At 43.3% G+C, this 13,011-nt stretch overlaps 1 protein-coding gene across 1 annotated transcript in view; it reads right to left on the minus strand.

Annotated features, from left to right (window-relative positions):
- Nucleotides 1-13,011, minus strand: part of ADAMTS12 (ADAM metallopeptidase with thrombospondin type 1 motif 12) — a 369,301-nt gene that overhangs the window by 160,358 nt on the left and 195,932 nt on the right. The window contains exon 4 of the mRNA XM_075540912.1: nt 267-463. Within this exon, the coding sequence (XP_075397027.1) occupies nt 267-463 (197 nt within the window). The remainder of the gene's footprint in view (nt 1-266; nt 464-13,011) is intronic.

The following is a 13,011-nucleotide window of genomic DNA, read 5'->3' on the forward strand; positions in this document are numbered from 1 at the left end:
TTGAACTTCTGCCAGACCTCCTTAAGTAGTGGAAATATGTAAATGATAAACCACAAAAGTTTTCCAGTGTATACATTTTTTTAAAAAGGAGAAATCCTAATTTGTCCTGAATTTGTCTTTCCAGTAATAAATTCACATGCTCGCGCATGCACGTGCACTAAAGGGTCACAAAAAGATCTCATGTTTTTGCTTTCTTGCAGGTGGGTGGGGAGGGCATCCCTTATGACATCTATTTCCAACTTCCCGCCCTATGCAGCCTGGCATACCATGTTCATGATGGTGAGGATATAGGATTCCACATTCTCACTGCCATGATACTCGACCATCTTCGTGTCAGCCACCACGAGAGTCTCCACCCATCTCTCTTTGCTGATGGAGCGCCGAGAGAGGCTTCTGCTTGGCAAGTGACTCCTCTCCCACTTCTCCCTCCATAGCTCCTGCTTCTGGAGAGAGCCAGAGCTGTCTAAAAAATAAACAGATGGCAGTGAGATAAATGCATCCCTCTCACACACACACAGAGTTTCCACTAATGTTTGCCAACATGCAAATCTGTATTTGTAATTTATGTGTAGTGATGTAAATATGCCATCTTCAAATATTCATGATGGGCATGAAAGATAGCGAAGCCAGGATAACTAAAATGTGATCTTGCAGAAAGACTCACAAAGCCATTCCCTGAAATCATTGCTATCAATTTCACTAGATGTATCTTTCACTATGAAAGAGATACAATCAAGAATTGGAAGTTCCTCCTTCCCTTCCTTTATTCCATGCCTACCGAGTGCAAAGCTGTGAACCTGGCTCTTAAATGCAAGGGTGATTGCCCTCGTGAACATTGAACGCAGACATTTCTTCTGTCTTAAAGACATGGAAACGAATGGCCAACATGGCTGGTTGAATACCTCCCCCAATGGCACACAGCCCACCCAATTAGTGGAATGTGCATGATGTCATGATGCTCATACCCCAAAGCCAGGATTTTCATAACAGCTGACCTTTGAACAACCATGGCTCTGAACTGAACAGGCTCACATACATGTGCTTGTTGTGATTTGTTTGCTTTTCAAGAAATAGATTGGAAACCATTTTGGAGATATGTTATAATTTGAAAAAACGTACAGAAGAACTGCGTAGCCTAGAAATACCAGAAAATCTAAAGAAAAAGTCATGTGTGTTGAATTCGTAAAATATATGTAACAGGACCTTATTTTTTTTCCTTTACTATAGTATAGAAAGTAGATGCAAATCTATTCTAGAATGTTAAAATCTTTCGAAGTTTACACGCTTACGGATTATCTGTGGCACCATTTATGGTTCAGAGAAATGTAAACAAATATACAGATGCAGGATTAAATCCTAATGGCATGGTATTACCTGTGATACATGCCGTAGTGTTGAAGTCATTCATAAGCACCTTTTGTAAGTTTGGGAGCTCAAGTGTGAGCTCCTGCGTTGCGGAAACCCGTGACAGCGCCATGTGATGTAATCATCTTTGAAAGCCCACTCGTGTCTCAGTGCCGGGTGTGTCACAGTGAAAAGTGCTGTCTCGGAGTTCCTGTGCACGCTTCAGTGTTTAGTACAATACCATGCTCTCCTTCCCTTTTGAAACTTACAACAAAGTTTTAAACCTACAAACTACACCATGCTTTCAAAATCCTCTCTGTTAACCCGGCAGGAAGCCCCACTTGAGTCAGACCCTCGGATTCGCATGGGGCCTTGCCTCAAAGCCACCACACAGCTGTCTGCGCGTGGAGGCTGGCGCTTTGCTGTGGTGCTGAACATGCTGTAGAACAGCTTCTAGACCTAGACAGACGGAAGACAAGCCTAACAATCTGCACTGAAAACCGCCAGTGGAAACCCTGGGGACCACAAATGTGTGATCCCAATGGGTCAGCGTGGACCAGCGGTCAACTCAACAGCATCTAACAACCACATCTCAAACGCCGGTCTGTTGTAGCTCGTTCTCTCGACCCCCACTGTGGTTTCTCTCCAGAGCAAAGTCTCCTCTGAACGGCAAGGGTCGAAGGAGCTCTCCACGGAGCTGGGTTTGGAGCTTATCCATCAAAGTGCTTGATAACAGGGCTGCCTCCTGAGAGCCCGGCAACCTTCTCTCAGGCGGTTCCCTTCACAGAGGTTTACAGTGATCTCAGCTGGAAGAGGGCAGGGTTCAAGGAAGACCCTTTACCCCCAAATTCAGATGTCGGTGTTGACCATGGTTTCCTCCATTTCCTGAGCTCTCAGGAATCCAAGGTCAGGAGCAGGCAGGAAGCGGGCCTGGGTGAGAACATGGCAAAGGAGAGGCGCCCTCCCTCTGCTTTCTCAGTGCTTCCTTTCTTTCCTACTTCTTCATCTTTATTCTTTGACCCGCTATCTGCCCAATGCCAAGAAAAAGGGTTTTAAGGAGGGAAAGCAAACGTTGAAAAGCCACTCTCAACCAATCAAGTTATTTATTTTCATTTTTCAGCCATTACTCAAGTAAGCACGTAATACATGGGATTATGTGCGATAGTGTGAAAATGAGAGATGTGATGTGGTAAAGGCATGTTGTTGTTGCTAGGTGCCCTTTGTTAGTCAGCTCTGACTCACAGTGACCCTATAGACGGGAGAACTGAACACTCCCTCGTCCTGCACCATCCTCACAATTCTTACTATATTTGAGCCCCATGTTGTAGCCACTGGGTTAATCCATCTCGTTGAGGGTCTCCCTCTGTTTTCAGACTTTCTGGTTTGCCAAGCATGGTGCCCTTTTCTAGGGGCTGGTCTTCTAGAACTCTGGAAATGGAAATTATTGAGTCCACACTCCCACTCCCTAATCCACTCCCACAATTCTCTGGGCAGCTCTTCATGAAGCTACCCCGTGTTGAGAACTCTTTCAGGCAGCAATTGGATTCAGTGTTGGAGCCTTTAATAATTGTTCACTTCTCAGACTTGGGCTTGGCTGTGGCAGGCAGGGATCAGGCATTGATGAAATTACAAGGAGGGGGATAGTGTAGAACTTGGGATCAATGGAAGTAGACACTGGAAACAGGGATTCTAGTTTTCTATAGTTCAAAAGATATTCTTAGGCTGCCAGTAGCTTGAAGTAGCTCCCAGTGCATGAAGCTCGGCCTCCTCCCTTAACTCAACTGTCACCTCATCTCGATCCTCTTCTGCTGCTTCATGCCCAGGTCTCTTGTCAAGAAGAGGATTCAGCGAGTCCATCAAGAATGACCGCTAATTGGAAAGCAATCACTAGTTGGACCCATTGACTGGTTTGAAGTCCAGCTTTCCTCCAAGACAGTCCTCTGCCGTTGGTTCTCTCCTGGCCACACTGTATTCACACTTCCCCGCCACGATTGAGAGAAAGGTTCCTGAAGCATTACAACTCAGCAACAACACAACCACACAGACACAAGCGGCCACCTCTGAAGGAGGGGCTATTATGAGTACGTCTGGGTGGAGTACTTTTCTTGGAGTCTATTATTTATTGTTCAGTTCAACCAATAACTACATAACATGTTATTGTTGCCACGTTTAAATAATAACAAGGCCCACAGAAGTTAAATGGTGTTTCAAAGTCTTGTATGTAATTGCTTCCAGAGAACTTGTTTAGGAAGTTCAACAGATATCATGTGACTTTTGGATAAGGGGCTTGTGTTAGCCTGGGTAGACTAGAGAAATAAATTCATAGACATTCATGCGTGTAAAAGAAAGAGATTTATATAAAGAGTAATTGTATATTAAGAAAATATCCTAGCCCAGTCCAGATCAAATGCATAAGTCTGATATGAGCCCATATGTCCAATACTAATCTATAAAGTCCTCTTAACACTCATGAAACACATGCAATGATGCTGATTTCAGGAAGGTCACAGGCCAGTGGGTGGGAAGTCTTATGGATCCATCGGCATTATAAGCATCTCAACGCTGGCAGAGGTCTCCACGTGGCTCCTCAGGGTACTAAGGTAGCTCTCTGTGTCTTGTCAGCCGCCATGTCTCCCAGGCAGTCAGAGAGTGTCCCGCCTCGAATGAGCTATTTGTCTCCTTCGCGCCTCCTCATGCGCTCATCAAGCTGCTACCTGATTGGCAGGCTAAACTCCACCCCTTCACTCTTAAGTCTCAAACTGACAACAGTTTAGGTAACTACCAGAGGGCCTTTCGGAGACAATGTTCTGCTTCTATTGTATAGCTCAACATGTATTACTCAAGGAACAAGTCCTAGGTCCTAAGTTGGGGGCTGGAGAAATGGGATCAGGTAAAAGAAAAGCAAGAATGTCTTTAGGTTGGTGGGTCCTCCTAGTTCCTCTTTAGGCCTACAGCCATCAAGGGCTCACACCCCATCCCTGCAGGCCTGGCCCTAATTACATCAACATCCACCGCTTACAAACCGCATGACCTTGGAAACGTGTTTCCACCTTTTCTGTGGAATGACAAAACTGATTCCTACTTCCCAAATGCACTGCAGTCCAGAGTCCTTTCTTCAAACAGACAGTATGAAGGCAATCAAGGGAAGAAGGGAGTCTCTGGGTGGGGCCAACAGTTAATGCCGGGCTTGGCTGTTAACTGAAAGGTTGGAAGTTCAAGTTCTTCCAGAGGTGTCTTACAAGAAATATCTGACAATCTACATCCCAAATATACACCCCTGAAAGCCCAAGGGAGCTCAATTCTGCTTTGATATGCAAGAGTTTGCTTTGAGTCAGCACTGTTTGGACTTTGGGCTTGAAGGAAAATTGAAAATCCAGACCTGCTGTGATCCCTGGGATGTACTGAATGCTCACCCACAGGGGAGTCACAGAGCCCAGTTGTAAACTCCTGGACAACATCATTGCTAAGAGTCCAATCGGTTTTAATGTCTCTGAGTCCAGCAAGCTCATCTTCTCAATGCCCGTGCATAATCGTCAGTGATTTCCAATCATGCAGAATTGTCACATATTTGAAGCCAGAACCCCATCGTGGCAGAAAAATATGGCACCCCTGCCTCCACCCCCACAGAGTTAAAAGTCAGTGCTAATGTGTATATTCATTATTGACAGCAGCCAAGCAGACAGAGGTGTCTCTAGTTTTAAGCTGGGTTTGGGCAGACTTGAAAGACTTCCTCAGACAGGAAGCACATTTTCATTTTTAAAAAATGCTGACTTCATTCACCATGAACCAGAGAAAATTTTCAGTTAGGTAACAGGCTATCCATTTCTCAAAACTGGCCACCATTCAAGTGAAAACAGCTGTTTTTAAAGCAAACAAGTGAAGCAACATGAGTCTAAGTGTCAGTAACTAGTAGATGCCAAAAGCAATCGTCCCCGGGGCTCAGGCATGTAGGCAGAAAGTAAATGCGCCTAAAAGTAATATTTAAAAAATGAAATGGATTCCCAGAGGGCTGAGCGGTCCTATCTGACACTTCCCCAACTCTATTCCAGATAGGCCAAAGAAGAAGAAAGACAATCAGGGAGCAATTGTGAAAATTCCAAAGTAACAATATGAAGGAATCCAGAATAAGCAAGAGAAATGTTTTTAGACCCATCTAGAGAGCCAGGTGGCACCAATATGTTAATGCCCTTTTAGTAGCTGAGAGTTCAATGAATACACCCAAAAGTATCCCGGGGGAGAGTCTGCTGATCTGCTTTGAAAACTCTATGCAGCTATCTCTGCTTTGGACACATCAGGTCACATGAGTCAGCATGGTTTGGTGGAACAAACGACAACTAAGTGAGTTAATCATTAGATAGAGAAGGAAATTTATAAAGCAATCAGATCCATTCGTATTTTCTTTTAAATGACCTGTTTCATCCATTGCTAACACTCACAACAAGCAATCCGACTGTTTTGAGATCGATCTCCCTCCACTCTTTGACCCTTCCTTACACCCTGATGGAAAACTGCAGAGGCACTTCTCATCGTGAAGACCCTCCGTGGAGGGGGAGTTGAGACACAGGTGACATGCGACGAGCTCTTGGACAATGAGTTTCACCAGGCTCCAGGCTGGGTGGCACCCCGCTAGCACACTTCCTCCAGCTTCCCGATGGAGGGACCAGCGAAATCCTCATTGGCGTTCCCGCTTCCCCAGAGGCCCATGAAAGGCTAGCTACCATCATAGAGTTCTCAGGGGTGCATTGCCTCTTGTGAAAATGTTTTTAAGAATCATTTCTTCTGTCCTCTCAACACCAGCGGTGGGAGTGGCGACACCAGGAGGGAAGGGGGTGTAGAAAGGGAGAACCGATCTCGGAGATCTATGTGTAACCTCCTCTCTGGGAGATGGGCAATGGGGAGGTGGGTGAGGGGAGATGCCGGGGAGTGTAAGAGAAGATATAATAATTATTTATAAACTATCAAGGGACCAGGGGTGGGATCAGGGTGGGAGGGGGACAGGGGGAAAATGGGAAACCGAGCTGATTCCAGGAACCCAAGTGGAAGGTGAATTATGAGAATGATGAGTGCAATGAATGTATAAGGGTGATTTGCTCAATTGATGTATGTACAGGCTGTGATAAGAGTCTTATGAGCCCCAATAAAAAGATTAAAAAAAAAAAAGAATCATTTCCTGCAGGGCACATTTTTGTGCCATGTAAGGGGCTTCTAGCCACCTGTAAAGACGAACTATATTGTGACTCTGCAAGTGAGGACTCCAGTACATTGTTGCTCATGGTTTCCTGAGCTTGAGCTCCTTTGTTTACAGAGCCCCTATTAGTCCCTACTTTTCCAGGATACACCACTTGGGAAACACGGCGTCTTCATCAAATCTCTTACTAAGAGCCTGTCCTTTAACTGGCTATCCAACCCAAACTAAAGCCCAGAGCCATGGGGTCAATCTTGACTCATGGAAACTCTATGCAGGTGTCTGATGTTAGAAATTTTTATGGGAGCAGATAGCCTCATCTGTATCACATGGATAGGCTGGTGGGTTTGAACCACTGGCCTGGCAGTTAACAGCCCAATGTTTACCCAACAATGTTATCAGGGCTGGGTCTATGCTTCCTTAACATCTAAAATTCTCCCCTAGCAACAGAAATCACATAATAAACCACATCGTTGTTGAGAAATAAAAAGTATTCATTCATCTTTTGGTTCTCCAAAGGTAGAACTTTAGACCTGGGAAAATATGCAAAATCGGGGGAGTGGGCAGGGTTGGGAGGCATATCCATTCTAAATAATAATCCATCCATCCATTCTTTTTTATCTAATCCATTCATTCTTACATAAAAGCAGTTGGCTTGTAAAATAGCTTTGAGAATAAGATCCACTATTATCAAGAAAGAACTACAGACACAGAAGGGATAGATCAGGAGAAGCAAGTATGGAAAAACTCAAGTTTGAGTTCATTTTTAATAAAGCCACTTATTACAGCTCATAACCCTGTGCTTTTCTTTCCATATTTCGGGGCAACAACCTATCCATCAATTCTGACAAATCAGTCTTGAGTTAAGGTTTAAACCTCTGCTGACCTCTGTCATATTGAAACTGCCATTGATAGTTTTAGACAGCTTGATTTGACCCAATATTGCCAATGTAAGTAATTATCCTCTGGCGATTGTCTGCTTCTCTGGACTCGATGTGCCCAGTTTCCGGATTGTATTTCCTAACCTTCCTACCAACCTCCTACAGTCCCCAAGATGGCAGCTTTCTCCTCATGCATCTACCACAAATAGCTTTTCACCAAGATGTATTTTTGGGTCCACCCAGCGTTTTATATACAGCCTCTGGAATGTGCTTCTCTGAAAAACAAAAACAAGACAGTAAATTCCATCTACTAGTAATTGCTAGTTGCTGTCAGCTTGATTCTGACTCACGAAGAGTTCATGTGACTCCAGGTGTGTACAGGAGAACTGTCCCATAGAGTCTTCAAGGTTTAAAGTCTTTCAGAAGCAAATCATTAGGCTTGTGCACTGAGACACCCCAGGGTGGGTTAGAACCATGAGCCTGCCCCCTCTTGGTCAAGCCCTTAATTATTTGCACTTCCCCAAGCCTCTCACTATACAGAAACTGATGTTTAATTAGACGCAGAATATTTCCAGTGTACTAAGAAGTTGCTAAACTCTTTGGCGAAAGAATAAGCCAATGTTATAGTTCTTGGCTTCAAGAGACCCTCCTAGTTATTGGAGAAGACTGGAAACTATAAATAAGCCACAGAAAATCACACAAATAATCAATGACTTAATACCACTAAGATTTATGAGCTTAGACAGAAAAGAGATAAACGAAAACTGGACTCAATAAGCAGCTGCCATTTTCCAGATCCCATGCCAGATGGTGAGATTACAAAGATGAACAAAACACGTCCGAGATTTCTTTGTCTAGTCAGAGAGGCAGATGAATGAAAGGGACTTGCTTCTCAAGGTGGCAAATAGGTCTTTCAGGGTGCATAGAATTTAGACAGAAGAGAGCATGTAAGGACAAATGGATGAACAAAGATGTGGAAGTGCAGACTGCAGGACAGTTTAGATGACTCCACACTACCTAAGCCTGTACACTCTCCATTCGTCAGGTGTCCTCGGGACTTCAATCTCTCCTTCAATTATGATGTTTTTCTTTGTTTACTAAAATCAGCTTGTATTTGTGAACCTCCACAGATTAGAAGTGTAGATGGAGTCTAGATAACCCACAAAAGGGAAGCAGATGGAAGCTGGGCAGAGAGTCTAATTTTACTACAGTCTCCATAAATAACTCATTCGCATGTTCATATCTGAGAAGTAACTGCCATGGAATGCAGCAAATGAATATGAAAACTGACTGTGGCAATTACCTAATCTACTTACATAATCTCCTGTTAACTTGCGAAGGGGTGGAGTCTAGCCTGTCAATCAGGTCATAGCTAATAATTCCTCTGTGTGGGCATGGTCTTTTCCTGAGGATCCTGGGAACTCTTGTCTTCCTCCCAGGAGGTGGGACCCACTCCCTGCGAGACATTCCTGTTGACAAGCCACATGGAGCTATGCTGATAGAGCCAGAGCTCTGGAGCTGGAGGAGCCATGTGGAGACCCACACCAGCACTAAGATGAGATGCTTCCACCGCCACTGGAGCCACAAGACTTCCCACCCACTGGCCTGTGATCTTCATGCATTCGGCATCATTGCATGTGTTACGTGAGTCTGAAGAGGAATTTGTAGACTGGTATTGGACCTATGGGCTAATATCGGACTTATGGACTTGATCTGGACTGGCCTGAGATGTTTGCTCAATATACAATTGCTCTTTTACATAAAGCTCTTTCTTATACATATATGATTGTCTCTGGATTTATTTCTATAGTCAACCCAGACTAACGCACTGAGTAAATGCCAACTGGACAAACTGAATGAATTTAAAGGGGCAGTGAGTGAACTATTCTTATTCTTCGTATCCATACATTACATCCATTGTAATGCTTTATAGCTCACAGAGCATATTCATATATGTTATCCTAGGCATTGGTGAGCTGTAATTGGCCATTTTCAATCAGAAAATCATATGATTTACTATACGAGGAGCAAAATGATCAAGAATAATGGCATGACATTCATTATCAGAAGGGGTCTTTCTAAATCCATCATGAAGTACAATGTCTTGGATAGGATTATATCTATCCACCTTCAAGGAATACATGTATTATTCAAATTTATGCACCAACCACAAAGCCAATGAGAAAGAAATTGAAGAATTCGACCAACGACTTCAGACTGAACTTGATCAAACATGCAATCAAGATGCATTGATAATTATTGGAATGCAAAGTTTGGAATAAAGAGGAAGTAACAGTTGTTGGAAAATGTGGATTTTGGGATAGAAATGAAGCTGTAGGTTGCATGAGAGAATTATGCAAAATCTACGACATGTTCATAAGAGATATTTTTCAACAACATAGAAGGCGACTATACACATGGACTTCCCCAGATGGAATACACAGAAGTGAAATTGGCTGCATCTGTGAGAAGACACGATGGAGAAACTCAATATAGGAGCTAAAACCAGGCAAGGGGCCAATTATGGAACATACAATCCATTGCTCATAGGTAATTTCAGGATAAAGCTGAAGAAAATTCAAACAAATCCAGAAGAACCAAAATATCATCTTGAGTCTGTGTCACTTGAATTCTGAGAACATCTCAAGAACAGATCTGGCTCATTGAACACTAAGGACGGACGACCTGCTGAGCTGCGTGAGGACATCAAGACCATCATTCTTGAGGAGAGCAAAAGGCCATCAAAAGGGCAGGAAAGAGAAAAGATCAAAGTGGATTTCAGAAGAGATTCTGAAGCTTGCTTTTGACCTTAAAGTAGGTAAAGCAAATGGCAGAAAGTGTGACACTGTGCCCTGTAACAATAACAGGCAGCTCACCCCCCTGCCAGGTCAGGAATGAGTGCCCTGTAACAGTAACAGGCAGGTCACACACCCCCACTCCCACCACCCCCTCCCCCTCAGAAATGGAAACATTTTTAAATTGCAGCCTGAAACAGGTGTAGCCCAGCCCAGGATGTTTAAGCTCTAAGAAGCAGCCTAGCCTACCTACAGTATCATTTGGCAGACCACTGGGGACAAACTGATCTTAAATGTAGAACTTACTTTGTTAGACTTAAAAACTGTTTTGTTTCACTTTTCTGAGAATGCTTTGCCAGTTTCACACAAGAACTTGCCTTCCCCCTCCCCTTGCTTGGCAAGAGGCCCCACAAGAATGTATAATAACTTCCCTTTGAAGCTGTTTGGGGCTCTCGCCTTACAGACTGAGCCTGCCTCAGTTGCTGGTGAGGGCCCAGATTCGAATCTGTCTGAATAAAGCTTTACTGTTTCCATCTCTGTTTCAGTGAGTGGTCTGGGTGAGGGTCTCGCTCGCTAACAGAAAGGATGAAGTAAAAAAGCTGAATAGAAAATTTCAAATCAGCTCAAGAAAGCAAAGTCAAATATTATGATGAAATGTGCAAGGACCTCGAATTAGAAAACCCAAAGAGAAAAACACAATCAGCTCAGCATATCTGAAACTGGATTCACTCAACAAATAATTCCAGCTCCCAGGTGCAATCCTGAAAGGTTCTATGGACAAAGTATTAAATGATGCAGGAAGCATCAAGAGAAGATGGAAGGAGTTGACGGAGTCACCCTACCAAAAAGAATTAGTCAGCACTCCACCACTTCAGGGAGCATATGAGCAAGAACCAATGGTGCCGAAGGAGGAAGTTCAAACTGCACAGAAAGCCTTAGTCAAAAACAAAGACTTGATGGAATGCCCACTGAAGTGTTTCAGTAAGTGGGTGAACTACTGGAAGCACTCACTTATCTGTGCCAGAAAATTGGTAAAACAGTTACTTGGCTAATTGATGAAGAGATCCATATTTATACTTATACTCATTCTAAAGAAAGTTGACACAACAGAAAGCTTAAACTGTAGAAAAATGGCATCGACATCACGTGCATATAAAGTTTTGCTGAAGATCATCCAACAAGGGTTGCATCACTTCATTGACCAGGAACTGGCAGAAGTTCAGGCCAGGTTCAGAAGAGGATGTGGAACAAGGGATATCATTGCTGATGGCAGATGGATCTTGCCTCAAAGAAGAGACTCACACACAAAGGCATTTGCCTGTGTGGATCATAATAAACTGTTGATAACCTTGAGAAAAATCAGAATTCCAGAACATTTAATTATGCTCATTAAGAACTTGTAGCTGGATCAAGAGGCCATTGGGCAAACAGAACAAGGGCATACTGCATGTTTAAAACCAGGAAAGGTGGGTGTCAATCAGGGTGGCATCTTCTCATCATACTTATTCAATCTGTATGCTGGGTAACCATCAGAGAAGCTGGATTATATTGAGAAAAATGTGGTATCAAGATTGGAAGCAGGCTTGTTAACAAACAGATAGGTGAGGAGACCTTGAAGCACTTACTAGTGAAGGTCAAGGATGGCAGCCTTCAGTGTGGATTACAATTCTCAATGTAAGGAGACCAAAGTCCTCACAACTGAACCAAGAGGTACCATTATGATAAATGGAGAAGAGGTTAAAGCTGTCATGGGTTTTGTCTTCCTTGGATCCACAATCAATGCTCATGGAAGCGGGAGATAATAAGATGCATTGCATTAAGTAAGTCTGCAGCACAAAATCTCTTTAGAGTATTGAACAGCAAGGATGTTACTTTGAGCAGTAAGGTGTGCCTGACTCAAGCTATGGTATTTTCCATTGCTTCATATGCAAGTGAAAGTTGGAAATTGAGTTTTAAAGAGCAAAGGAGATTCTATGTATTTGAAATGTGGTGTTGGAAAAATATTGAAAATAGCATGAGCAGCTAAAAGAACGAACTGACCTGTGTTGGGAGAAGTATGGCTAGAATGTTCCTTAGAGGCAAGAATAGCCAGGCATTGTTTTACATACTTTGGCCATGTTGTCACGAGAGACCAGTCTCTGGAGGACATCATGCTTGGTAAAGTGAAGGGCCCTCGGAGATGGACTGATAACAGTGGCAACATCAATGGGCTCAGGCTTAGGACCAATTGTAAGGATGGTACAGCGTTCTGTTGTTCATAGGATCCCTATGGTTGGAGTCAACTTGCTGGTACCTAACAACAATAACAAGATGGATAAACCTCGGGTGAATCCCCAAGGCCCACAGGCCCAAACTCAGATGGTGATCACTGTCATGGGGATTTTAACAACTGCACCCAGGCTGAAATGTATCGTTGCGTTACAATTCGATCTCCCTATGGACCACTGTGAATTTATTCAAACTTTTCATATCCTCTGCTTTCTATTAGATTGAGATCGCTAAAGGATTTGTACAGCCATTGATGATGACATCCTCCTTGGTGTCTGCCTCGGTCTTGTAGAGTTATCTGTGCAGGTAAAATGGGACTGAAGGAGATATGAAGACAGTAAGAGATTGAAATTTGCCTGGAGGGAGAGGGAGAGGGGAAATGGGTAATGTGCAAAATAAGGGGCAAAAAAGTTCCAAATTGATTGTGACGATGGTTGCACAGTCCTTGTTGATACAATTGATCTATTGAATTGTATGATATGTTAATTATAACTGAATACTAAACAACAACAAAATATTCATTCTCTTCTGCTTTTGT

This window comes from Tenrec ecaudatus, chromosome 2 (assembly GCF_050624435.1).
Source record: "Tenrec ecaudatus isolate mTenEca1 chromosome 2, mTenEca1.hap1, whole genome shotgun sequence".
In the NCBI taxonomy this organism is placed as follows: Eukaryota; Metazoa; Chordata; class Mammalia; order Afrosoricida; family Tenrecidae; genus Tenrec; species Tenrec ecaudatus.